Genomic DNA, 27,077 nt, shown 5'->3' on the forward strand with positions numbered 1-27,077 from the left:
ATGTGTGTGTGTGGGGGGGGGGGGGGTGGCCACACATAGACACACAGCTTACTACTGGCTTCTCATATTATAATCCACTCAGGTTTAATTTACTATGCAGATGTATTCCAAAATAGTCCGTCTTCACCCATATTCATCCATGCTGGGATGAGATTCTAGCCACTTTCTTGGCATGTTCAATCTGTGAAATATCTAAGTGTTATATTGGACCAAACAGGTCTCAACCCCTACAGCTGTAGTCAGTTTTTAAAATGAGAGTAATTTGCATCTGACATTCTAACATAAACAAGCACTCACAGCATACGCACAAACACACACCCTCAATATCTGCAATACAATCAGGGCCAAGAGACCGTCGGTATAAAATGAGTTGACTTTATTTATGCCTAACAAAAATATAAATGCAACAATTTCAAAGATTTTACTGAGTATTAGTTTATAGAAGGAAATCAGTCAATTGAATTCAATTCATTAGGCCCCAATCTAAGGATTTCACATGACTGGGCAGGGGCACAGCCATGAGTGTGCATAGGTCCACCCACTTGGGAGCTAGGTCCACACACTCGGGAGCCAGGCCAAGCCAATCAGAATGAGTTTTCCACCACAAAAGGACTTTATTAAAGACAGAAATAATCCTCAGCACCCCCCCTACCCCTCCTCAGACGATGCCGCAGGCGAAGAAGCCGGATGTTGAGGTCCTGGGCTGGCATGGTTACACGTGGTCTGCAGTTGTGAGGCCGGTTAGAGGCGGCTTATGGTAGAGAAATTAACATCTAATTCTCTGGGAATAGCTCTATTGGACATTAATGCAGTCAGCATGCCAATTGCACACTCCCTCAAAACTTAACATCTGTGGCATTGTGTTGTGTGACAAACGGCACCTTTTATTGTCCCCAGCACAAGGTGCACCTGTGTAATGATCATACTGTTTAATCAGCTTCTTGATATGCCACACCTGTTAGGTGGATGAATTATCTGGCAAAGGAGAAAAGCTCACTAACAGGGATGTAAACAAATTTGTGCACAAAATTTGAGACAAACACTTTACATGTTGCGTTTATATTGTTGTTCAGTACACAACACAGATGATATGATATGCAAGATGATATTGCAGAGTAGGGTGTCAGAACAGACCGAGGAGTGAGAGGGAAAAGAGGGAGGAAGGAAAGTAAACAAAGCAGCAGAAAGACAAAGAAAGGAGAAATGTGGGCACTAGGATTGGAGGAAAACATCTGACAGAGGGAGCGGAGGATTTATATGACGACTGCAGATGAGGAAAAAAAAGACAATACGACTCGGATATAAAGAGGACAGGAAGTTGAGCGAGGCAACATCTCAGTCATGGTACATTTTGAGGATGCAGCTTTTGATCACTCCCATGTACCTGTCCCACACTACCTGGTGTCTGAGAGAGAGAGAGAGAGAGAGAGAGAGGAGAGAGAGAGAAAGAGAGATATGTGGAACGTGTAAAACTCAAGACAAATTCTCATTATGAGAGCTGGCCAAGTTCCATAATATGGAGCGATCTTTGCTTATTCAGTTTAATGAGAGGCCTAATATAATATGGTTGTCTGATAAATATGTATTTGTTGAGTGTGTCGTGGTGCAGGGTTGTGTAAACTGTTAACCACATTCCAGAGTGGCTGTGCGAGAAACAAGGTAACTATCGTTTAAGACACATGGAGAGAGATGCAGTGACACCCACTGGTGACAACTGGGATATGAAATACATATATTATGCAAGCACACACTAAAAACGGTCAGGCCCTTAATGCATGCCAGGCAGCATAATACACTACATGACCAAAAGTCTGTGGACACCTGCTCGTCGAACATCTCATTCCAAAATCATAGGCATTAATATGGAGTTGGTCCTCCCTTTTCTGCCACAACAGCCGCCACTTTTCTGGGAAAGCTTTCCACTAGATGTTGGAACATTGTTGCAGTGACTTGCCTCCATTCAGCCACAAGAGCATTCATGAGGTCGGGCACTGACGTCAGCGTTCCAATTTATCCCAAAGGTGATCGATGGAGTTAAGGTCATGGGTTCTCTGCAGGCCAGTCAAGTTCTTCCACACCGATAACGAACAACCTATTTCTGTATGGACCACACTTTGTGCACGGGGGGCATTGTCATGCTGAAACAGGAAAGGGCCTGCCCAAAACTGTTGCCACAAAGTTGGAAGCACAAAGTCGTCTAGAATGTCATTGTATGCTGTAGTGTCTAACGGGCCGCACCTGAACCATGAAAAACAGCACCAGACCATTATTCCTCCTCCTCTAAACTTTACAGCACTATGCATTTGGGCAGGTAGCGTTCTCCTGGCATCCACAAAACCTAGATTCGTCTGTCGGACTGCCAGATGGTGAAGCGTGATTCATCACTCCAGAGAACACATTTTCACTGCTCCAGAGTCCAATGGCAGCGAGCTTTACGCCACTCCAGCCGACGCTTGGCATTGCACATGGTGATCTTAGGCTTGTGTGCGGCTGCTCGGCCATGGAAATCCATTTAATTAAGCTCCAGATGAACAGTTCTTGTGCTGACGTTGCTTCCAGAGGCAGTTTGGAACTACTCGCTTCAGCACTCGGTGGCCCCGTTCTGTGAGCTTGTGTGGCCTACCACTTCGCGGCTGAGCCGTTGTTGCTCCTAGACGTTTCCACTTCACAATAACAGCACTTGCAGTTGACCGGGGAAGCTCTAGCAGGGCATATAACTGACAAACTGACTTGGTGGCATTCTATGATGGTGCCACGTTGAAAGTCACTGAGCTCTTCAGTAAAGCAATGTTTGTCTATAGAGATTGCATGGCTGTTTGCTCGATTTTATACAGCAACAGGTGTGGCTGAAAAAGCCGAATCCACTAATTTGAAGGGATGTCCACATACTGTTATACATACATTGCATATACAAAGGTAATATGTTACTCACTTGAATGTGTCAAGAATGTGTGCAGAGTTGGTGTAGTGAGTGAGGTAGAGCCTCATGTCTCCTGCTGTCCATTTGTCTGACCGACACGGCTCAATAAACTGTGTGTGTGAGTGAGTGAGTGAGTGAGTGAGTGAGTGAGTGAGTGAGTGTGAGAGTGAGAGAGAGAGAGAGAGAGAGAGAAACAGAGGGATTACACCAGTCTCATGGGTAGTACAAAAGTCTATAGACCTTATTGGCCTGATAAGCCAGAGCCAGAGTTGAATATTCCGACTAAAATCATTCACTAATGTATATTACTAATGATTTACTTACATACCTTTTCCACCAGATCAATAAAGAAGTCTCTGACATCTTTCGTGTTGGTTAATTTGGCAGCAATGTTGACAAGGCCTCTGGAGAGATTCTATGGATGAAGAGAGAGTAGAGTTTGTTTCAAATAATTATCAAATAATTTGAAAAGGTTTTTGATACGGCAGTTTAGAAATAATTCAACTCAAGTGAACTGCTTGAATTAGACAATTGATGTGCACATTTGACCCCATATAACCATGGTTACCACACTTTCTATGGACTGATTTACAGATTTTTGTAGTAGGCGTGACTGGACATCTCCTTCTATGAAACTGTGTGGTCTGTTGAAGCGTTAGCAGTCCTGTTGGTTAACACAAGCATGTGTTGTCCCTCACCTTGAAGTTGGCTTCCATCTCATTAAATGCTTTGGTCTTCCCCCGGAGAGCCGTGCACACCAAACTGAGTGGGGCGGAGGGAATGAGAGAAACAGGAGCAAGGGCATGAGGGATACTACTGAATATTGTCATTCATAATATTAGAACGCATACAGTATACACAAAAAAATACGGAGAGAAAAAAAAGAAGTGAATTATTGACAGGAAACTACATCAGGCATAACTAATGGACCACACTCATGCCTCTTGTGCTGGTCCAGCAGATCCTTGTCAGTAATTAAAATCTTCAGTTCCTTTAGATCTTGTAAGAACTCCTTCTCAAGATCCACGTCCATGTCTTCCACCATGTTATCTGAGAAGACAAACTACTTCAGACATCTGATATTGCCATATTAGGTAACAGTGCTGTGACAGTAAAAGAAAAACATAACTCCAATTAATGCGGGCCTCATAAGGACTCGGGAATGATTGCAGTGCACAACTGCAGGTCTCACCCAATGCTCCCACGGTCCAGTTGCTGATGAGCTGCCCTGCACAGAAGGCAAAGTCCTGGAATGTAAGATAATGCAGCTTCTTCTTCCCCGTCTCAAAGCGATTGTTGGCAAAGAAAACAATGGCAGCGTAATCCCTGAGAAGAGGAGATGCAGGGGAGTTTTATTTTTTTTAAAGAGGTCAAAGTGTACAAAATAAATGACAAGATTATATCAAATTGAATAGTAAATTCTACTTTTACCTGGCTAGCTTGTCAGAGAGAAGGAAGTGCTGACGAATGTTTTCCACCAGGGGTCCCTTCAGTTCCTCCACAACTTTGAATACACGCTTGAAGTTATCAAACTGAGAGAAAAGGGGATCATTCAGAAAAGGTTTAGTGTGCATGTGAAAAACAGTGACATTTGGTCTTAGAACTTCAGTGTCTCGAGCTCCGTAGCCCATATAATCTGTACAGGCAGGTGGACTCACTAATGTTGAGCTGAGCTGTGTTAGCATATTCCCTTATTCTGTGAGTGGCGTACAGTACCAGTCAAAAGTTGACACCTACTCATTCAAGGGTTTTTCTTTATCATTAATATTTTCTACATTGTAGAATAATAGTGACAACATCAAAACTATGAAATAACCCCCCCAAAAGACAATAAAAAAGTGTTAAACAAATCTAAATAGATTTTATTTTTGAGTTTCTTCAAAGTAGCCACCCTTTGCCTTGATGACAGCTTTGCACACTTTTGGCATTCTCTCAACCAGATTCATGAGGGAGTCACCAGGAATGCATTTCAATTAACAGGTGTGCCTTGTTAAAAGTTCATTTGTGGAATTGTTTTCCTTCTAAATGCATTTGAGCCAATCAGTTGTGTTGTGAAAAGGTAGGGGTGGTATACAGAAGACAGCCCTATTTGGTTAAAGACCAAGTCAATATTATGGCAAAAATAGCTCAAATAAGCAAAGACAAATGACAGTCCATCATTACATGAAGGTCAGTCAATTCGGAATAGGAAAGGAAGACCCAGAGATACCTCTGCTGCAGAGGATAAGTTCATTAGAGTTACCAGCCTCAGAAATTGCAGCCCAAATAAATGCTTCAGAATGCAAAGAAACCCCTACTAAAGGAAACCAATAAGAAGAAGAGACTTGGGCCTCCCCAGTGGTCTAAGGCTAACTATGCCACTAGAGATTCTGGGTTAGAGTCCAGGGTCTGTCGCAGCCGGCCGCAACCAGAAGACCCACGGGGCGGCACACAATTGGCCCAGTGACGTACGGGTTAGGGGAGGGTTTGGCAGGGATGTCCTTGTCCCATCGCGCACTAGTGACTCCTGTGGCGGGGCGGGCACAGTACACACTGACCCGGTCGCCAGGTGTATGGTATTTCCTCTGACACATTAGTGCGGCTGGCTTCCGGGTTAAGTGGGCATTGTGTCAAGAAGCAGTGCGGCTTGGTTGGGTTGTTTCGGAGGACGCACGGCTCTCAACCTTCATTTCTCCCGGGTCCATAGGGAAGTTGCAGCAATGAAACAAGACTGTAATGACCAATTTGACATCACGAAATTGGAGAGAAAAAAAGAAAAGAAAAAGAAGACTTGCTTGGGCCAAGGAACACAAGCAATGGACATTAGATCTGTGTAAATCTGTCCTTTGGTCTGATGAGTCCAAATTTGAGATTTTTGGTTTCAACCGCCTTGTGAGACGCAGAATAGGTTAACAGGTGATCTCTGCATGTGTAGTTCCCACGGTGAAGCATGGAGGAGGAGGTCTGATGGTGTGGGTGTGCTTTGCTGGTGAAACTTCTGTGATTTATTTAGAATTCAAGGCACACTTAACCAGCATGGCTACCACAGCATTCTGCAGCAATATACCATCCCATCTGGTTTGTGCTTAGTAGGACTATAATTTGTTTTTCAACAAGACAATGACCTAACACACCTCCAGGCTGTGTAAGGGATATTGACCAAGAAGGAGAGTGATAGAGTGCTGCATCAGATGACCTGGTCTCCACAATCACCAGAATTGAGATGGTTTAGGATGAGTTGGACCGCAGAGTGAAGGAAAAGCAGCCAACAAATGCTCAGCATATGTGGGAACTCCTTCAAGACTGTTGGAAAAGCATTTCAGTTGAAGTTGGTTGAGAGAATGCCAAGAGTGTGCAAAGCTGTCATCAAGGCAAAGGGTGGCTACTTTGAAGAATCTCAAATATATTTTGATTTGTTTAACACTGTTTTTGGTTACTACATTATTCCATATGTGCTATTTCAGTAGCACATACAGTTCTGATGTCTTCACTATTATTCCACAATGTAGAAAATAGTAAATATAAAGAAAAACCCTTGAATGAGTAGGTGTGTCCAAACTTTTGACTGGGACTGTATGTGGCTAAACAAGAAGTGATTGATGTACAGTGTATTTTGTATACAGCAGTACTGTGTGTCTAAGACAATTTCCCCCTTGGGACATGTTACAGGTCCGTGATGTAGTCATTGTTAATGGAGATGTCTCGCTGAGGTTTCTGCTACCTGCCGCCTGCAGCTCTTCAGTGTGACACCAGTCTTTGCACTGACATCATCCAGGTCCTTCTTGGTCCCCTTTGAGAGTTTCTTCCCAAGGACCTCTCGTACAAACACGCCATCGAACGTATAGTACCTTTACAGAAAGAGAGGCGGGAGGGAGGAGAGGGGTGAGAGGGAGGAGAGGGGTGAGAGGGAGGAGAGAGAGACAGATTAGGTGACGTTTAAGGCAGAGGAAGATAAGACGTTAAAAAGTGTTTCAGGAGATGGTGCACCTCTCTATGAGCATGGCTTGGCGATGAGGTGGGATCTGGAACAGCAGCTGATTGGCCAGTTTGGCGGGGCTGTGCAGGAGGCGCTCACACATCTGGAAGGTTCTGTACTGGTCCATGGTGTCACTGTGCAAAACCTCAGCACTGGCCTCACACTCCTCCAATACCCCTCCCTCCATACGAACCTTCACTGCATCATTCACTGAGGATGGGGCAGAAATGAAACAGAATTCAAGGTTTATGTTAGATATATCGATTAAGTATTTTTTTATGGATGACTGTGTCTAGTATATGTGTGTGAGTTGGTGAATGTTGTGGCCAATACCTGTGTAACCATCCAGCCAGAACTGATAGACTTCCTCATCCATAATGGTGGTGTTACCCACAAACACATCGAGTTCCACTGACATCTAAGTGGAAACAAGACAAATATGGTTTTAATAAGCATCAATGTTTTCATTTCACTTGTCACAATACCTGTGGAATATTATTCACCACTTAGAGTGCATTCAGGAAAGTATATAGACTCAGACTTTTTCCACATTTTGTTACATTACAGCCTTTTCCATTCCAATCTAAACACAATATCCCGTAATGACAAAGGGAAGAAAAAAAACGTATTTTGTACATAATGTTGCTGCTACCATCTCTTATGACCGAAAAGAGCTTCTGGACATAAGAACAGCGATTACTCACCTCGAATTGGACAAATCATTTTTATTTAATGAGTCGGATGGGAAGGATATACTCCAAACACCCGAACAGCCCTCATCCTCATCATTCGCTGGAGAAAGAAACTGAGATTTCGCAGAAAGAGATCGGTGTGCCTTGTGACGATCAGGCGAATCTGCCTTTGCCATCAGTACTGTTAGCTAATGTTCAATCACTGGAAAATAAATGGGATAAACTGAAAGCACATATATCCTACCAACGGGACATTAAAAACTGTACTATCTTATGTTTCACCAAATCGTAGCTTAACAACGACATTAATAACATACAGCTGGCGGGTTATACACTCCATCGGCAGGATAGAACAGCAGCCTCTGGTAAGACACAAGGCGGGGGCCTATGCATATTTGTAAACAACAGCTGGTTCACGATATCTAAGGAAGTCTTGAAGTTTTGCTCGCATGAGGTAGAGTATCTCATGATAAGCTGTAGACCACACTATCAACCTCGAGAGTTGTCATCTGTATTTTTGTAGCTGTCTACAAACCACCACAGACCGATGCTGGCACTAAAACCGCACTCAATGAGCTGTATACCGCCATAAGCAAACTGGAAAACGCTCATCCAGAGGCGGCACTCCTAGTGGCTGAGGACTTTGATGCAGGGAAACTTAAATCAGTTTTACCAAATTTCTCTCAGCATGTTAAATATGTAACCAGGTGGGGGGACCTTTACTCCACACACAGAGACACGTACAAAGCTCACCCTCCATTTGGCAAATCTAACCATAATTCTATCCTCCTGATACCTGTTTACAAGCCAAAATTAAAGCAGGAAGCACCATTGACTGGGTCTGTAAAGTGGTCAGATGACACAGATGCTGAACTAAAGAACTGTTTTGCTACCACAGACTGGAATATGTTCCGGGATTCTTCCGGTGGCATTGAGGAGTACACCACATTAGTCACTGGCTTCATCAATAAGTGCATCGATGACATCGTCCCAACAGTGACTGTACATACATACCCCAACCAGAAGCCATGGATTACAGGCAACATTCACACTGAGCTAAAGGGTAGAGCTGCCGCTTTCAAGGAGTGGGACTAACCTGTGAGCTTATAAAATATCTCGCTATGCCCACCGACGAACCATAAAACAGGCAAAGCATCAATAGAGGACTAAGATCAAATTGTACTACACCGGCTCCAACGCTCGTCGGATGTGGCAGGGCTTGCAAACTATTACAGACTGCAAAGGGAATCACAGCCAGGAGCTGCCCAGTGACACAACCCTACCAGATGAGCTAAATCACTTCTATGCTCGCTTGGAGGCAAATAACACTGACACATGCATGAGAGTATCAGTTTTTCCGGACAACTGTGTGATTATGTTCTCCACAGCCGATGAGAGTAATACCTTTAAACAGGTCAACATTCACAAGGCCACAGGGTCAGACGGATTGCCAGAACGTGTACTCCGAGCATACGCTGACCAACTGGCAAGTGTCTTCACTGACATCTTCAACCTCTCCCTGTCTGTAATACCAACATGTTTCAAGCAGCCCACCATAGTTCCTGTGCCCAAGAACACTAAGGTAACCTGCCCAAATGACTACCGACCCATAGCACTCACGTCTGTAGCCATGAAATGCTTTGAAAGGCTGGTCATGGCTCACATCAATACCATTATCCCAGAAAACCTAGACCCAATCCAATTTGCATACTGCCCCAACCGCCCCAACCGATCCACAGATGATGCAATCTCTATTGCAACCACAATGCCCCTTTCACACCTGGACAAAAGGAACACCTATGTGAGAATGCTCTTCATTGACTACAACTCAGCGTTCAACGCCATAGTGCCCTCAAAGCTCATCACTAAGCTAAGGACCCTGGGACTAAACACCTCCCTCTGCAACTGGATCCTGGACTTCCTGATGGGCCGCCCCCAGGTGGTAAGGGTAGGTAACAACACATCCGTCACACTGATCCTCAACATAGGGGCCCCTCAGGGGTGCTTGCTCAGTCCCCTCCTGTACTCCCTGTTCACTCATTACTGCATGGCCTGACACGACTCCAACACCATCATTAAGTTTGCCGATGACAACAGTGATTTCAACAGTGATGATCACTGACAACAATGAGACAGCCTATAGGGAGGAGGTCAGAGACCTGACAGTGTGGTGCAAGGACAACAACCTCTCCCTCAACGCGATCAAGACAAAGGAGATGATTATGGACTACAGGAAAAAGAGGACCGAGCATGCCCCCATTCTCATCAACGGGTCTGTAGTGGAGCAGGTTGAGAGCTTCAAGTTCCTTGGCGTCCACATCACCAACAAACATGGTCGTAAAGAGGGCACGACAAAACCTATTCCCCCTCAGGAGACTGAAAAGATTTGGCATGGGTCTTCAGGTTTTCAAAAGGTTTAACAGCTGCACCATCGAGAACATCCTGACGGGTTGCATCACTGCCTGGTATGGCAACTGCTCGGCTTCCAACCACAAGGCACTACAGAGGGTAGTGCGTACGACCCAGTACTACACCAGGGCCAAACTTCCTGCCATCCAGGACCTCTATACCAGGTGGTGTCAGAGGAATGCCCTAAAACTTGTAAAAGACTCCAGCCACCCTAGTCATAAACTGTTATCTCTGCTACCACACGGCAAGCAGTACCGGAGCGCCAAGCCTAGGTCCAAAAGTCTTCTAAACCGCTTCTACCCCCAAGCCATAAGACTCCTGAACATCTAATCAAATGGCTACCCAGACTATGCCCCCTGCCCCCCCACGCTGCTGCTACTACTCTGTTATTATGTATGCATAGTCACTTAAATAACTCTACCTACATGTAGATATTACCTCAATTACCTCAACACCGGTACCCCGCACATTGACTCTGTACCAGTACCTCCTGTATATAGCCCTGCTATTGTTATTTACTGTTGCTCTTTAATTATTTGTTATTCTTATCTATTTTTTTACGATATTTTCTTAAAACTGCATTGTTGGTTTAGGGCTTGTAAGTTAGCATTTCACTGTAAGGTGAATCTGTTGTATTCAGAGCATGTGACAAATATAATTTGATTTGATTCATTTGAATTTACCACAGGTGGACTACAATCAAGTTGTAGCAATATCTCAAGGATGATCAATGGAAACAGGATGCATCTGAGCTCAATTTCGAGTCTCATAGCAAAAGGTCTGAATACTTATGTTTTTCATTTTCAATAATTTCGCAAAAAAAAATCCTGAAAACCTGTTTTTGCTTTATTTTTATGGGTTAGTGTGTAGATTTATGAAAAATATATACACTGCTCAAAAAAATAAAGGGAACACTTAAACAACAATGTAACTCCAAGTCAATCACACTTCTGTGAAATCAAACTGTCCATTTAGGAAGCAACACTGACTGACAATAAATGTCACATGCTGTTGTGCAAATGGAATAGACAACAGGTGGAAATTATAGGCAATTAGCAAGACACCCCCAATAAAGGAGTGGTTATGCAGCTCACTTCTCAGTTCCTATGCTTCCTGGCTGATGTTTTGGTCACTTTTGAATGCTAGCGGTGCTTTCACTCTAGTGGTAGCATGAGACGGAGTCTACAACCCACACAAGTGGCTCAGGTAGTGCAGCTCATCCAGGATGGCACATCAATGGGAGCTGTGGCAAGAAGGTTTGCTGTGTCTGTCAGCGTAGTGTCCAGAGCATGGAGGCGCTACCAGGAGACAGGCCAGTACATCATGAGACGTGGAGGAGGCCGTAGGAGGGCAACAACCCAGCAGCAGGACCGCTACCTCCGCCTTTGTGCAAGGAGGAGCAGGAGGAGCACTGCCAGAGCCCTGCAAAATTACCTCCAGCAGGCCACAAATTTGCATGTGTCTGCTCAAACGGTCAGAAACAGTCTCCATGAGGGTGGTATGAGGGCCCGACGTCCACGGGTGGGGTTGTCCGGTTTGGCGGTGGGTCAGTCATCGTGTGGGGTGGCATTTCTTTGGGGGGGCCGCACAGTCCTCCATGTGCTCGGCAGAGGTAGCCTGACTGCCATTAGGTACCGAGATGAGATCCTCAGACCCCTTGTGAGACCCATATGCTGGTGCGGTTGGCCCTGGGTTCCTCCTAATGCAAGACAATGCTAGACCTCATGTGGCTGGAGTGTGTCAGCAGTTCCTGCAAGAGGAAGGCATTGATGCTATGGACTGGCCCGCCCGTTCCCCAGACCTGAATCCAATTGAGCACATCTGGGACATCATGTCTCGCTCCATCCACCAACGCCACGTTGCACCACAGACTGTCCAGGAGTTGGCGGATGCTTTAGTCCAGGTCCGGGAGGAGATCCCTCAGGAGACCATCCGCCATCTCATCAGGAGCATACCCAGGCGTTGTAGGGAGGTCATACAGGCACGTGGAGGCCACACACACTACTGAGCCTCATTTTGACTTGTTTTAAGGACATTACATCAAAGTTGGATCAGCCTGTAGTGTGGTTTTCCACTTTAATTTTGAGTGTGACTCCAAATCCAGACCTTCATGGGTTGATAAATTTGATTTCCATTGATAATTTGTGTGATTTTGTTGTCAGCACATTCAAATATGTAAAGAAATAAGTATTTAATAAGAATTCAATCATTCAGATCTAGGATGTGTTATTTTAGTGTTCCCTTTATTTTTTTGAGCAGTGTATATATTTAATCAATTTTAGAATAAGGCTTTAAAGTAACAAAATGTGTGGGGGGGGGATCAAGGGGTCTGAATACTTTCCGAATGCACTGTACATAGCTACTCTGCAACTGAACCAAAATCTGGGTTTACAGGAGACGTTGAATATGGAGATTCTCCTTTGGCCCAACAAGCAGCAATTCAACTTGCCATTAACAAGCTTTTCAAGCTTAATAAATGTCAAAATACAGACAACTATCGTCATTACTGCCATTCCGGTCGGTATGTACTCGGACAAAGTACATACATGCAACCCGGACAAATGCCTTGTCTGGAAATAATCTAAATATTGTTTTTGAGCAAGTGTGCACCTCTCGGCTGATCCAGCAGTAGGAAAGGTCATTGATTTGATCACCTACAACAGTATGAACGTTATATCAATCTGTTGTTTCACCCGCGCTACATGGATGCAATAATATTTAATGTAAGTAGATTAAGTAACAATATAGGGTACGTTTTTACAGTGATTGTATATTTCTAGATAGGCTTTATTTAGTGTATTTTAATTCCAATAATATTGCAACAGGTGCAGAATAGGTGGATTTGACGCAATTGCACTTACTCAAAAAAAATAGATTTGTTCCAGACATGGCATGTTGTCGGTTGCATGTAACTTTTTATTTAGACCTTTTTGGGAGTACATACAGGCCGGAACGGCACAATTGACGACAGTTTCTCAGCAAAACTCCAGTCTTTGGTAAGTACTGAACGTATTTTGATATTATTAAGCTTGAAAAGCTGGTTAATGGCAAGTTGAATGGCTGCTTCTTGAATTTAAAGGAAAATTGCCATATTCAACGACTCCTTTGTAAGCCTAGATTTTGTCTGGAAACCCGACATTGATTTGCATTAAATTCGATGTCAGGTAGAAATTAGCATTTGAATCAGGAAAGTTCTCGCTCACAACCTCTACAAGCCAGAATGTTGAATAAATTTACACTTTAACGTTCTTTGGCATTTGCCCGTACCAAGTCGGGCCCCCCTTTGCCTCCAGAACAGCCTGAATTCTTTGGAGCATGGATTCTACAAGGTATGGCATTCAAACGATGCTCAATTGGTATCAAAGGACCTAACGTGTGCCAGGAAAACATTTCCCACACCACCACGGTTGACACCAGGAAGGATGGAGCCATGGACTCACACTGCTTACGCCAAATCCTGACTGCCACCAGCATGATGCAACAGGAACCAGGATTCATCGTGCCCACTATAGCCGCTTCTTCTGTTTTTTTTTAGCTGATAGGAGTGGAAACCGGTGTGGTCGTCTGCTGCAATAGCCCATCCGTGACAAGGACCAACGAGTTGTGCATTCCGAGATGTCGTTCTGCGCCGTTATTTGCCTGTTTGTGGTACGCCTGTTAGCTTGCACGATTCTTGCCATTCTCCTTCGACCTCTCTCATCAACAACCCGTTTCGCCCACAGGACTGTTGCACCATTCTCAGTAAACCATAGACACTGTCATGCAAACAGCCCAGGAGGCCGGTCTGCCTGCTTTATATAGTGCTCCTGAGTGGCGCAGCGGTCTAAGGCACTTCATCTCAGTGCTCGAGGCATCCCTACAGATCCTGGTTCGATCCCAGGCTGTATCACAACTGGCTGTGATTGGGAGTCCCATAGGGCAGCACACAATTGGCCCTGATTTTCCTAGTTAAATAAAAGGTTCACTATATATATAGTGCCAGGTGACTCACTGTCTGTGGGAGCTATTTTCATGAAAGGGGTGATGTACCCAATAAAGTGGCCAATGAGTGTATATCCATGGGAAAAGTATAATCACATAAACTTTTCAAAATCCTGCTAGTGCCTTCAGATTTCTATCACCTGAAGCATGTGCACAAGATACAAATACATGCAGGTGACTCGTGCATACTTGGTGAGCTCGTGTTTACATGGTTCTGCACATGCTTCACGTGATAGAAATCTGAACGCAATAAATTACCAGCGCTTTGAAAAGTTTAATTATACATTCCTACACGCTAAAAAGACCAACCGTATGGACAACCGGTAAAGTACTTTTAAATATATTTTTATTCAACATTCTGGTTTGTAGAGGTTGTGAGGGGAAACTTTCCTGATTAAAATGCTCATTTCTCCCCGACGTAGAATTCAACGTCAGGTTTCCTGCACTGTACTATAAAGTCAATGTTTTACTAACGTTAGTTACTTGTAATTACATTAACTGTATACATCATCTGACTAAACAAGATGATACTTACCTTTTTAAATTAAGGTTCCAATATTCTAGACTGTTATAATATAGCTACGCGGTTTAACTAGGATGAGTAATAATCCCGGCTGTCCAGAACTGGTTTACTACCGTTAGCTAACGTTGCTAGCTAGATAATTCATTATTATCTAAAAACATAACGAATAATAAGCTCCTATAAACTATGGAGACATTGTCATCCGTTGCTAATGCTGTAACGAAGCCTTTTTTCGAAAAAATAAACGGAAGAAAATACCTGTGAACAACACTTTATTGTGCCTTTACAGGAAGTATCTTTATATAGCCAGATAAGTATGTCTGGTATAGCCCATAGAAAATGATAGAAGCGTCTAGTAGCCCATTTCGCATGGGCAGCGCCATTGAGGGCTTCCACCATTTTAATTTAGTCAGCTGGGCGGGTCTTCCAACTTCATTCGCTGGGTTATCAGAAGGGACCGGCCAATCGTGAAGAAGAAAATTAACTACTTCAAAATGGAGATTGCCTCAATGGATCTGCTCATGCTGTCACAAATGCTATAATGGCACACATACTAAGATGAGTCCTCTATCTATCTCTATGAGTATAGCCAAAGATGGTTGGCTGTTTACCATAACAAGTTTTTATCAGTTCCGGTCAATTTAACGGGGTGGGTCTACCATAGACACCAATGAGCTTGCTAGCTTGTAGTCCTAAAAAACGGAAATTAGTTACCTCTGGTTCCTTCAGCCATTCCAGTGGGGAATATAGGGTTTTGGGATAATTGCCGAAAATAAGGTCTGAGGTTAATACAGGCTAAGGATATCTAATAGCTTACGTTTTATTATATAAGATAATATCAGTCAGTGAACATGACCGTTATACAATATGAAGCATTTATGTGCATTTTTTTTACATAAACGCTTCAAAATCCACAAAAAGTGACGTTAGCTGATGAAGATTATCTCATAGAACAAAACGTATAAGATATCCAAAACCTGTGTTTACCACATATAAAGTATGTTTATCCAAAAACGCCATTAATTTCCCAATAGGCTTTTTCCAGCGAACTATGGTAGAGTTAGTGCCTACAAAAAGACGCCATTACTATGTCTCTCTAAAGCAGCTGGGTCTGTTCTACTTAGTTCATTGGCTTTCATTCAATCAACAAACAACAAAAACAGTGAGAAGAGTGTCTCGCTTCCTCTTTCGTATCAGGTATAGCGGCCATATTTAAACCTTTTCAGCAGCACACTTGAACTACTTATTTTCAACAACAAAAAATGTGGAATACTACAATCTATGAAAAATATGATGTAACCTACATGAGAACACGTTGCACAAGTTTATATAGTAAAATTATATTTTGATATACAAAACATACGCAATTATATTATGTAAAACAGAATATCAGAACAGTTATTTTACCATAATAAACACAAATAAATGGTTAAAAAGTAGATAGCTACTATGATGAATTATGGTGTGTGTGTGTTTTTGCACATGCTTTCCCTGCAGAGATTTATCTGAATAAATCCCACCAAATCCCTCTCCTCGCCCCTCCCATCCTCCTGTTGCTGTATCTGTCTGTGCCCTTCAAAATTACAAAAAGTACACAGTCAACTGTCTTTTTGTTTTACACCTCACTGCAAACCAACCAACCAACCAACCAACTCTCTCCCAGTTCCAGCCCTTCTGTTAGCTAACCTCACCCTGATTCCATCCCCTGCTTCCCCCAGTCCCTGTATAACACCCTATATTGTTATGGCCTCACTGAAACAATAGAGCTGGAATGAAGGGCGGAAGGATGTGGCCAAATACCTCATGCTTAAACCTTTTGTCACACTTTCCATCTGTGTATTTGAAATTGTGTAGACTACACTGTGACTCTGATTCACTTATTGTTCTGTGTCAAAGTGTGACTCTGATGCTTGTGTGTCATATTCTGTTGTGTGCGTGTGTGTGTGTGCGTTTGTGGGCCTTTGGAGGGGGTGGAGAGTGGGGTCCTGTGGGGAGGTATTTAACAAATATATATGGAATACAAATATACAATGGTATGTGATATGATTGCTATATATTCCGAATAAATTATTGTAGTTCTGCCCGTAGATTTGAACACACATGTGATACAGCCTAAACTGTATTAACACATGCATTCAAATGTTGTGTGATGTAATTTATTTCGACGGGATACAATACGTAGTATAAGCTTTTCCATCGAAAGAAATGACATCACACAAAATAAAAAGAAATAGTAGTGTAAGCTATTATTTTACCGTAAAGGAAGACCAAACGGAAAGAGAGAGGGGAGGGATTCAGAAGAGGGGCATTCCTACGGCCGCCTCCTTCACAACCACCATCCGACAACCATACTTGAATGCTCAAGAATGTAATCGCTTTTTTAATCATTTTGTAGGATAATATCAAGAAACTGTGTTTTTAAAACATCAGTGAATATTTTGACCTTCACTGTTAAACCGAGCATCTCTTCTACAAATGTGGTCTGTATCGATTTCGTCCTACATTATTATTGTGTTTGTTCATTTCGTTTTTAAAAGACTACATGGATGATATCTATAGCTTTTTATGTGAAGGGAGAGGATAGAAGAAAATCTCATTCTTTTTAAATGGGCGTCATTTTCTGAAATTCACTGAGTGGAGAGAAAAACCGAGTCTGAGAGGAGACATCCGCTTTATAATGACAGTGGAAGAAGGCCGACATTGTAATCCTCCACACACCAATGCAATAGGATGAGCAGGAATCTGGATGTATTTCTCTTTTTTGAAACTTCAGAGCCTTGTTTGTTTTCATCGGTGAATTACTGCCTCTTTCGGGGTTATAATCCAAAGGAATGTTATGCCATGAACAAATTCTCCAAACAGAGGGAATACAACATTTACTCGGACAGAACGAAAGCATATGCTCTTCAGCACGTCACTTCTGATAATAAGATATGAAGATCTGAGTAAAATAACGTTATCGTACATTATCCAAGGTTTTCCGATATAGGATGACGAGTCAACTGCACAATAAAAACGAAATAACGGATTGCAAAATCACGAAAACCCCTCACCCTGCTGAAGGTAACCAAGGAAAAGCAAAGGGAAAACTGGACATTAGTGCAAACTCTTTTTTACAAAGCCTATAATCGCAGATTATCATCTGAGATATGATAGTGATGGATTGACATTTTATATTGAAAAATATATAAATTCTTTGCTTTGTTTTATTATATCAAGAGCGAATTTGTTCAGGGAATTTTATAGCTCATAGAAAACGTTGATGTGAAGAATGCACTGTTCCCCATTATCCATAGGTAAAACCAAGAATTACTGTTGGCCTATATTTTGCTTCCATGGTTGGATAGAGTCAGTTGATAGTCATACAATTCAGGGCTGCCTGTAAAAAGCTTACTGTAGCCTCCATGCACATTGCAGAGCATCCCAGGAATTGTGGACTAAAGTTAATTTGCCTCTACTGCCTGTAATTGGGAAAGGCTATTTCTCAGGTTATTGAATTACAGATCAGTCCAAAAAATATGGGGAGTGACAGTGAGCTCTACAACAGAGACTTGTCAAAGATGTCTGACGAGGATTTACTCTCCTGCTCTAAAGAAGAGCTGGTGAGTCGACTGCGTAAAGAGGAGTCAGAGAAGATCTCTGCTCTTATCCAGCGTGGACGGCTGATAAAAGAAGTTAACAAACAATTACAGGGCCACCTGCTTGAGATCAGGGAGCTGAAAACCGTCAACCAGCGTCTCCAGGAAGAAAACACAGAATTGCGTGACTTGTGCTGTTTCCTTGATGATGACCGACTAAAGGTGAAGAAGCTGGCCCGGGAATGGCAGCTGTTCGGTCACCACGCAGCCAAAGTGATGCGTGAGGATCTGGGCGGCTACTTGAAAAAACTGGCCGACCTAGAGTGCATGCAGGATGGATTGGTAAAGGAGAATCTGGACCTCAAAGAACTCTGTCTGGTCCTGGAGGAGGAATGTGTCAGCAGGAATGACTCCAGTCCCGGTGGTTCCACTGAGCTCAACCTGCCGTGTATGGTGTCCCGAGACCTGGGAGATGGAAGTTCAAGCACTGGGAGTGTCGGTAGTCCGGACCAGCTCCACCTGGTGTGCTCACCTGATGACTGATGATGGGACAGAGCTGGATACTTTCACGGAGTAGTGAAAGAGCACGATAAAGAGAAATATGGGTTGAGGAAATATGTTTTGTTGTTTACAGCATTCATTGGTAGAACACAAACTTGATTGGGATACTTTTTAGAAGATGGCCTATAACACACAGTAACACAGCATCATCTCCAGAATAGCAGTCAATTCTGTTCCTTCTGCACATGCTGCTGTCCTAAAGAAGAGTTGAAAAAGGATTCTCAAGAGGCTTTTTCAAGGCTTTTTCCTGGAAAGAGGGATGACAGGCCCACATAAACATTTGAGACTACAGGTCAAGCTTTATCGAATGATCATTTCACAATTTTCTGCTTTTTTAAAACAATCTTTTGGGAGGTTTTCCTCTGTTCTGTGATTGAGACTATATGTGGTTAACAGTAGCAGGTGTTGGAAGGAGGTTAGGTTAGGATGTTATCTCATGCACTGGACTGTACTGATAGTGGACTACTTCGTACTGCATTGCACTGGACAAAGCTATTATATGAGTCCTTGTAGACACATATCTCGATCCAGATTTGAGCCATACTAGTCTACTGTACATGACATCCAAAAGCACTGAAATATTTGAAGGATGAGTGATGATTTTTTGTGAAAGACCTTTAAATAACATTTAAATAATGTAGATTATGCATTCAGTCCCTCAGGTCAGGATTGGAGTGCTGTGTGTATGAAATCACAAACTAACAATGAAATAGTATATTATGAACACTGTCTTGGATGCCCATGGGTTTTACACTGAAAGACATAGCTAGTGTGCCACAGTAATTTAGGCTGTACAATGCACTAAAACTTGTGATGGCAACGCTGGTTTGTGTCTTGCACCTGCACCTATGATGGTGTACTTAGACCTTCTTCAGAACTGAACGGCCCAGGCTGTTCTCAACCAGCCACTTTGTGTCAAACTGGAAGCTCGAGACTGGATTTGACATGATGCTGGGAACTAGAAAAGACACTTTTACTTTGTTCTTTACTACATTATTATTGTTATGATTATTATCATTATTACTACTGCTTCACATTTTCTGTCTAAATTGCCAATAGTCAGGATCCTAATATAATGTTTTGTGGTAATTCTGTAGATATATTCTCTCATTGTCATTAACGTGACATATCAGTATTACATCATTAACAAATACATATTTCTGTTTTAAGCATATAGACCATGCTCATGGATTGGATAAGATTTGCTTTGTTGTTGGCTGTGATTGGTGGGCTGCTTGTAGTGCATTGAATAGCTTTAAATACACTGGCTGAGACACTCAATCATGTTGTGACCTTTCTTTGTGTGTGTGACCCTGCAGAAAGACATTCATTTTACATGGTGCAACATGAGTGATTGATTGATCTCTCTACCTGTTTGTTATGACCTGTTTGTCCCAGACTGCAGGCGATTGATGTTCCTGTCCATGTCATACAGCCTGGCATTGTGGAAATGTATCAGTTTTATTTTTGGACCTCTGTTTGCGCAGTGGACAGTAATGCTTTAACAGAGAGCTCATTTTACAGAGAGGAGCACACAGGCTCTCTCTCCTAAATCTCCTTTTTATTATCACTGCTATCATATGCTCTCTGGGCCTCCTGTGAGTGAGTGAGTCACTTCATTTGCGAGAAGTACAGTAACATCAGAACTCTGTGTTCAGGAATCAGGGTCATGGCCAATAGATCTCCATTTACCAGACTCTCATTTTGATCTATGTTTTGTCCTCTGCCAGGCCCAAAAATTCTAAACATGACCTCCCATTCAATCAAAAACCCAGATGTTCCGCTGTGACCTCCTTTTCTTCTTGCTTATCTTTCTTATTCAGCCCATCTGAAACATTGTGTTATTTGTATCTGTTTGTATTTAAGTCAGTTATACAATTATTTCCAGAGAGGAAGCAGAGAGGTAATGGCCAGCTTTCCCCTCCCTTTCCTCCCCTGCATCCATTACCTCCTTACATAATGTTGCTATGCAGCAACATCAAGCAGGAAACAGGACATATTCAAAATGGACTAACTAACTAATGGGTTTAACACTAAGGATGCATTTAATCTTATTTTTACCCCTTTCATACTGATATTTTAAAGTGTAGAATTTGATTGAACTTTGACATATTGATGCAAATATCATCGCATGAACATAATCAAACGTCACCAGATACACATAATGTTGTCTTTAATCTTTTATTTTTTTTCTTGTATCGTTGTCTATGAACACATTTAAGTGAAGGCACTGCCCACTGCACTGACCCACACATCAGTCAAAAGAGACACATTATAAAAAAAATATACTACACTCTCAATAAATACATGTCTATATATTCTATATTTACTCTCATGGTCCTGCCTTAGTTGTCTTTCAAATTTTCCCCAAATAATGCAGTTGTTCATAAATTAAATAAATTATATTGTACTAAACGTACAATATGAGAAGAAGATGTATGCATCTTTTATATAAAAGATAGCTAGCTCACATGAAATTGTACCTGGCATGCACATATATTTACCCTCAAACAAACCCACAGTGTTTATTACCATGCACTACCATGATGTGGTTCCTACATTACAAACTGGGTGGTTCGAGCCCTGTATGCCGAAAACCATGGTAAAAACCATGGTAAAAACCATGGTATATCATAAGTAATCCTTCTCACCCCCCCCCCTTAAATGATTTAGATGCACTATTGTAAAGTGGCTGTTCCACTGGATGTCAGAAGGTGAATTCACCAATTTGTAAGTCGCTCTGGATAAGAGCGTCTGCTAAATGACTTAAATGTACTTAAATGTAAATGTATATCAGACCATATACCACAGGTATGACAAACATTTATTTTTACTGCTCTAATTAAATTGGTAACCAGTTTATAATAGCAATAAGGCAACTCAGGTATTTGTGGTATATTACCAATATGCCACAGCCCTTAGCCTTGGTATATTGGCCATATACCACACCCCCCCACCCTCTTAAATATATCACCATTATTGCCAAAGTACACAGAGTTAATACATTTTTGTTTGCACAGTTGCACAGTTCTACATCTTGTGTTTTGAGCATAACAAATATAGGTTGTCAGAAGTTATATGCATTGGTGAAAACAAAAAAAGTAACAATACATCCCTTTAAATATGAGTCATTGGCATCACCATAATGCTTTTTGTGAGAATCAGTATTTTAGCTTTTGTGTGCATTTAGTGTGTAGGGGCTATTTGGAAAGTGTAGGCACAGAGGAAATGAAGTAGACCAGCTGCATTTAGCGTATAATTACTGTCGTTATTAAAGTCACCTATGTCATAATTTTCTTCATCTTCATAACCGTCAGTGTTGTCACTCAGTCTTTCCCACCAAGGAAGCCAGTTAAATCACAGTGTGATGATGGTAGGGGAGTTTAGGGAGTGATCTGATTGGTCCCCACTGCTGCTGCTACGGCGATGGGCAATACTACAGGGCTGGGGGTTTCGAGACTGCTGGGCCACACCATGTTGAGAGGAAGATAACAGAGTCGGTAGAGCCTGGGATGAAATAGTGGAACTGGAGTCTAGAGAGCCAGAGGGATAACTGAAGACCAGACTAGCCGTGAAAGGAGTAAGAGATGGAGTAGAAATAAGAATTGGGGTGTGAAGGGACTCAGATTCCATGGGGACAGCAGAGGCAGAGGAGGTCACAGGACGGACAGGGATAGTAATTTTTGGTTTGGACTTCTCTATCCTTGATTGGCTCTTTGCTGAGCTCCCTGGTAAGTCAGGAAGCTCAGGCTCAATTTTGATACCTCCCAATGAGGGAAGCTCTGAGCTCTGGTCAGAATCTGAGTCAGAGTCTTGGATTTTGCAAATGGGGCGGTGGGCCTCCAGAACCAACTCTAGCTTTTCTTTCTCCTTCTCTAGTTCAGCAATCTCTTTCTGCAGACAGGACTTTTTACCTTCCAACTCATCTGTCTCCTAAGAGAGGGGAAATTAAAGACAAATGGTTAGGGTTGTATTGTCAATCTATTATTTTTCAATTGGTCGAGAAATCCAGTAGTTGATGATTTACAAACTTTAAACTTACGATTTGCAGCGTGTCTGTCAGCTCCCGTCGACGGTTACGACACTTGGCAGCTGCCTGTTTGTTCCGCTCCCTCCTTATTCTGCGTCTCTCCAACTCCTCTGGGGACAACTAAAGCGAGAGAAAGACATTTGATGAGGCAGAGTTATGACTGAAAAAAGTTATAATACGTTTTACAACTCAATTGAATAAAGGGGACTGGACTGAATAGCTGTAAAATGTGTTGTGGTGAAATACTACCACCTTGTGTATGAACTGAGTCACTATATTCAAACTTTCAAGATGGCCCTTAATTTCGTAACATCAGAGGCTTTTGTCATTTTGTTACACCCTTTCTCCAATTTCATTTAACATTGTTCATCCAATTTATCCCGCCTTGTATTGTGATGAGTCACTCAGACCCCAATTGTGACTCAGGTATGAGTCATATGACTTGCCCCAGTGAATCATGATAGCCCATTTCCTGTCTCATCAAATTTCAGCTCACTCAACCACACATTCTGAAAGTGTAACAAAGCCAACAGGTATGAAAAATAATTACTCTCAAGGAAAACAAAACCTACTAGTAGTTTAACTACTTGATGTCTTGCCATCTTACATTTTGTGAACCTGCTCGTGTCAGATACATTTTGGTTCAAACAGGTTGATAAAAGCTCTCATCCTTTCTGGCACTTAGCAAACGCCACATTAACATCAAACGAGTGGCGTATCTTAAACAATGATGAAACAGGTCATTGTACATAGCTGTTCCAAAGTACATAGTCGTCAACCAAAACAAATGCTTGGTTAACCTCTGCATCATCTGAAATTTCCACATCGTCGCAGAAATCTATCCCGTTCAAAAGATACCTCTCAGGAATATTTGTTTCTGTAATTTTGTTTTCAACCTATCAGACGAGTGTGTGGTGAAGTCTCACTGCCATGTCAGACGTATAAAACAGTCACACACACTACAGGATATTACACATGACCGACGCACTGACTCAACCGTCTGTCTCCACACCTCTGTGAAGTCTCTAGTTGCCCTATTCCCTGGCCCTCTCAGTCCCACCGGAGCACTCTAATTCTAAGCCTTGCAGTAGTATCTTTATACAGTGTAGCCCTATTAATAAGACAACAACTACATGGAAACGGGACTACTAAAGACTGTTCCTCTTCAAAGACAACCACTTCTTCAAAATCTAAATGTAGGTCTATGTAGTGTTAAGTGACCTTACATTTCATGTGCATTTTGGTCAGATATCCATCCACATTCTGGCACAATGCCTATCTACATTTTGATTGATGCTGAAAGTCAATTATATAGTATTACACCCTGCTGGCTAAAGACCACACATATTCTTACATGTTCATCGTTCCTGCGTCTGGTTGTGCTCCCAGATCTTGCCACTGCCCTTATGACCCCTGGTCTGTAGAGGTGTGGTTGGGAAGGTGAAGGGTTGAAGGGCCTCATTCCTGCTGCAGGTGAGTAAAGAGGACGTGGAGGCCGCGAGGGGCCAGCTGGACCAATGAAGGAGGGCTGGACCAACCACTGGAGGTCTTGGTTGGAAGTGATGGCATTGAGACTGGGGACAAACTGGCTGCCACCTGCCACAGTGAACTTCTTAAGGGAAAGCGAGAGAGAGACAAAGAGAGGAGGAAGTTAGAGTAAGGACATGTTGGGTAAACTAACAAACAGAAAGTGATTTACAGCAATGTAATTATTTTGAACCAGATATGTGTCATGGGCAATGGACATGCCTAGTTAAATAAAATAAATAAAACATGCTATCCATGCTTTTGACATGGACATAGGTGTGCATCCGGATGTAAAGGCAACAATCTTGACAAAGACGGTGAGCATTGAAAATATCATTTAAAATCCATATTGTGTATCAATTCATCAGACAAGGGTAATCAAACTGCACCATGGCTATAATACAATTATGAGCCTACTACATTTTTATGTAAATATTCTGCCATTAATAACCTATTATTACTACATTCTGCAATTAATATGATTAAGCAATATCATAATTATTGAGGGGAGAAACTTTACACAAATTATGATTTATTACTTTTACTAATGTTTATCAACATAGACCAATATGTGTGCCTACCTGATCTTGTTGAGTAGTTGAGGTGCTGGTGCCCTGGGATACAGCACTCGATCCGGTATTGGTGGACGCAGAGTCGCTGCCTCCTCGGCCCAAGTTCCCAAAGTTTCGGTACATCTTTGATTGTAAAGTGCTATCCCGATTCACGATGAGTGCAAATTAATCCTGAGGAGTTTTATGAAGAGCAAGCGATTAAATGTTCAGGGAGAGTGTCAGGTTCACTAATTCAAACGTGGGGCAAACCCTCCTTATTGCGGGATGTTGGTAGGATCCAAAAAGAAAGGGAAATAAGAAAACTGCGAATTAAAATCTTGTTCTTGTGTATGACTAAATTCTCCCAAATTCATTTGAATTACTTCTTACGTATTGATCATTCCAGTTGGACTGAACAGTATAGAGTGCTCGAGAAATTATAAACGCCCAAACCGATTCTATAGTTATTTAACGCCCCTCCCAATTTACTGGAAGTGGTGGTGTCTTGGTTTTTGACTTGTAACTGACCACGTGCGGATGACGTATATAACCATATATGGTGAGTTTCCTCCAGAGAGTGTTCCCGGGATTCCTCCATTGACAGGAGCGGAAAGCACGCTCTCTTTGAATTCTACAAGTTTATGCCCCATGCTCGCATTCACATTCATTTTTACCATACAACGTTTTATAGAATCTATCCAATCGTGTTTTATGGAAATTAATCATGTCACAGAAACATAGCCTTCTGTCTATAAAAATGCAGTATTGTCATTCATTATGGTGTTCGTTGTATCCTATTATTTATTTAATAATATAATAATTGTAAGAAATGTGGCTATTTGATAAGCTAAGTACGCTATTTAAATAATTAGACTGTGTGTTAACAATTAGTGAAATAACAGAACGTATTGAGGTTTGGCGCTTAGTTTGGGTAAAGTTTATTCTCTAGGCCACATCAATCAAGGGAACTCTGACTGTAGGACGTGAGTCAGCCGAATGACACTATGTTGTTGAATTATTTCACCATTTCAACTTTGCCAGTAGCCGGCGGTTTTTATGTAGTCTAACATCAAAAGCTTCAATAAAAATGCAAATATCCTAAATGTACCCCGGTTCCTACAGTAGTGGCTGAGATGCCGCTAAACAGCTGCAGTCCCTGCTCTCCCTTATGGATCTATTGGGCTTGAGTTCCCGACATGGTTGACTCATCTGATGTGAATAAGCACCTTATACCAGGTTGTCTCTTAGGATATAGAGTCAAATTTGATTTCATTGTGTTCAAAATAAGGCTAAAACTATTAGTAACATTAATTATGATAAATTTATACGTATTGAAGATACAGTGAATCACGTCTGTTGTATCAGCATCTTTATCATTTGAAGCATGTTGCTCGTAGTGTTGTTTTATCACTCACCACCACCATCATAATGAGATTATAGACATGAGTGAAGTTGAAAGATGTTCCCTTCAGCATGGCATTTGTGATTTATGCGTCACAGTGACCGAATTACTACTGCCACCTGCTTCTTTAAAAGTGTACTTTGCCTGTATTATTCCTCTATTTCAATGGGGAGACATGTGCTCCTCTCTCTCTCTGTGGTGTAACCATAAGGATGTGACACCTTATCACGTGGTTGAATGTTGAAGGAGAGTATAGAGGGAGGTGAAGATGACTTCATGCCTCTGGAATGCCGTTGATGACACACCCTTTCTGTCTCTATGACATGCTGCAACATGCTGGCAGGCCAGGCTGTATCTATTTTTTTTCACAGCAATTGGCTCAGAGGCATCATTAATGCATCACAGGCGTAGACTACATGTACATGCAGGTACAGTAAGCATAGTACAACCATGCACACCCACCACTTCACACCCATTCTCATAAATCAAATCAAATCACATTTTATTTGTCACATACACATGGTTAGCAGATGTTAATGCGAGTGTAGCGAAATGCGTGTGCTTCTAGTTCCGACAATGCAGTAATAACCAACAAGTAATCTAACTAACAATTCCTAAACTACTGTCTTATACACAGTGTAAGGGGATAAAGAATATGTACATAAGGATATATGAATGAGTGATGGTACAGAGCAGCATAGGCAAGATACAGTAGATGGTATCGAGTACAGTATATACATATGAGATGAGTATGTAAACAAAGTGGCATAGTTAAAGTGGCTAGTGATACATGTATTACATAAGGATGCAGTCGATGATATAGAGTACAGTATATACGTATGCATATGAGATGAATAATGTAGGGTAAGTAACATTATATAAGGTAGCATTGTTTAAAGTGGGTAGTGATATATTTACATCATTTCCATCAATTCCCATTATTAAAGT

At 42.1% G+C, this 27,077-nt stretch overlaps 3 protein-coding genes across 5 annotated transcripts; 1 reads left to right on the forward strand and 2 right to left on the reverse strand.

Moving 5' to 3' along the window:
- Positions 1–361: 361 nt before the first annotated feature.
- Positions 362–14,806, reverse strand: LOC135545855 (acidic fibroblast growth factor intracellular-binding protein B-like). Of its 2 annotated transcripts, XM_064973794.1 has the most exons (11): positions 14,493–14,806; positions 7,209–7,293; positions 6,887–7,085; positions 6,621–6,747; positions 4,352–4,452; positions 4,113–4,246; positions 3,862–3,970; positions 3,619–3,682; positions 3,249–3,335; positions 2,933–3,030; positions 362–1,405 (listed from the first exon to the last, which is right to left on the reverse strand). In XM_064973794.1, the coding sequence occupies exons 2-11, from the start codon at positions 7,291–7,293 to the stop codon at positions 1,336–1,338; spliced, it is 1,074 nt and encodes a 357-aa protein (XP_064829866.1). In that variant the 5' UTR covers positions 14,493–14,806; the 3' UTR covers positions 362–1,335. The 2 variants fall into 2 exon arrangements, with proteins under 2 accessions (XP_064829866.1, XP_064829867.1); XM_064973795.1 differs by lacking the exon at positions 2,933–3,030.
- A 1,950-nt stretch (positions 14,807–16,756) lies between these two features.
- On the forward strand, positions 16,757–20,942 carry LOC135545859 (coiled-coil domain-containing protein 85B-like). The gene has a single exon (XM_064973804.1). The coding sequence runs from the start codon at positions 17,999–18,001 to the stop codon at positions 18,599–18,601; it is 603 nt and encodes a 200-aa protein (XP_064829876.1). The 5' UTR covers positions 16,757–17,998; the 3' UTR covers positions 18,602–20,942.
- LOC135545857 (fos-related antigen 1-like) lies at positions 20,782–25,208 on the reverse strand. Of its 2 annotated transcripts, none has more exons than XM_064973799.1 (4): positions 24,758–25,208; positions 24,004–24,258; positions 22,662–22,769; positions 20,782–22,552 (listed from the first exon to the last, which is right to left on the reverse strand). In XM_064973799.1, the coding sequence occupies exons 1-4, from the start codon at positions 24,869–24,871 to the stop codon at positions 21,977–21,979; spliced, it is 1,053 nt and encodes a 350-aa protein (XP_064829871.1). In that variant the 5' UTR covers positions 24,872–25,208; the 3' UTR covers positions 20,782–21,976. The 2 variants fall into 2 exon arrangements, with proteins under 2 accessions (XP_064829871.1, XP_064829870.1); XM_064973798.1 differs by having other exon boundaries at positions 24,004–24,261.
- Positions 25,209–27,077: the final 1,869 nt, after the last annotated feature.

Source organism: Oncorhynchus masou, chromosome 9 (genome assembly GCF_036934945.1).
Source record: "Oncorhynchus masou masou isolate Uvic2021 chromosome 9, UVic_Omas_1.1, whole genome shotgun sequence".
Lineage (NCBI taxonomy): Eukaryota > Metazoa > Chordata > Actinopteri > Salmoniformes > Salmonidae > Oncorhynchus > Oncorhynchus masou.

What these genes read in the sequence shown, in the direction of transcription:
- LOC135545859 (XM_064973804.1), top strand. Translation starts at nt 17,999, where the DNA reads ATGGGGAGTGACAGTGAGCTCTACAACAGAGACTTGTCAAAGATGTCT.
- LOC135545855 (XM_064973794.1), bottom strand. Translation starts at nt 7,293, where the DNA reads ATGTCAGTGGAACTCGATGTGTTTGTGGGTAACACCACCATTATGGAT. An exon ending in CAAGCCATGCTCATAGAGAG is followed by an intron (nt 6,748 to 6,886) that starts GTGCACCATCTC and finishes CTTTCTGTAAAG; the next exon opens with GTACTATACGTTCGATGGCG. An exon ending in CTGCTGGACCAGCACAAGAG is followed by an intron (nt 3,683 to 3,861) that starts GCATGAGTGTGG and finishes CGCCCCACTCAG; the next exon opens with TTTGGTGTGCACGGCTCTCC.
- LOC135545857 (XM_064973798.1), bottom strand. Translation starts at nt 24,871, where the DNA reads ATGTACCGAAACTTTGGGAACTTGGGCCGAGGAGGCAGCGACTCTGCG. An exon ending in GACGCAGGAACGATGAACAT is followed by an intron (nt 22,770 to 24,003) that starts GTAAGAATATGT and finishes CTCTCGCTTTAG; the next exon opens with TTGTCCCCAGAGGAGTTGGA. An exon ending in TGACAGACACGCTGCAAATC is followed by an intron (nt 22,553 to 22,661) that starts GTAAGTTTAAAG and finishes CCCCTCTCTTAG; the next exon opens with GAGACAGATGAGTTGGAAGG.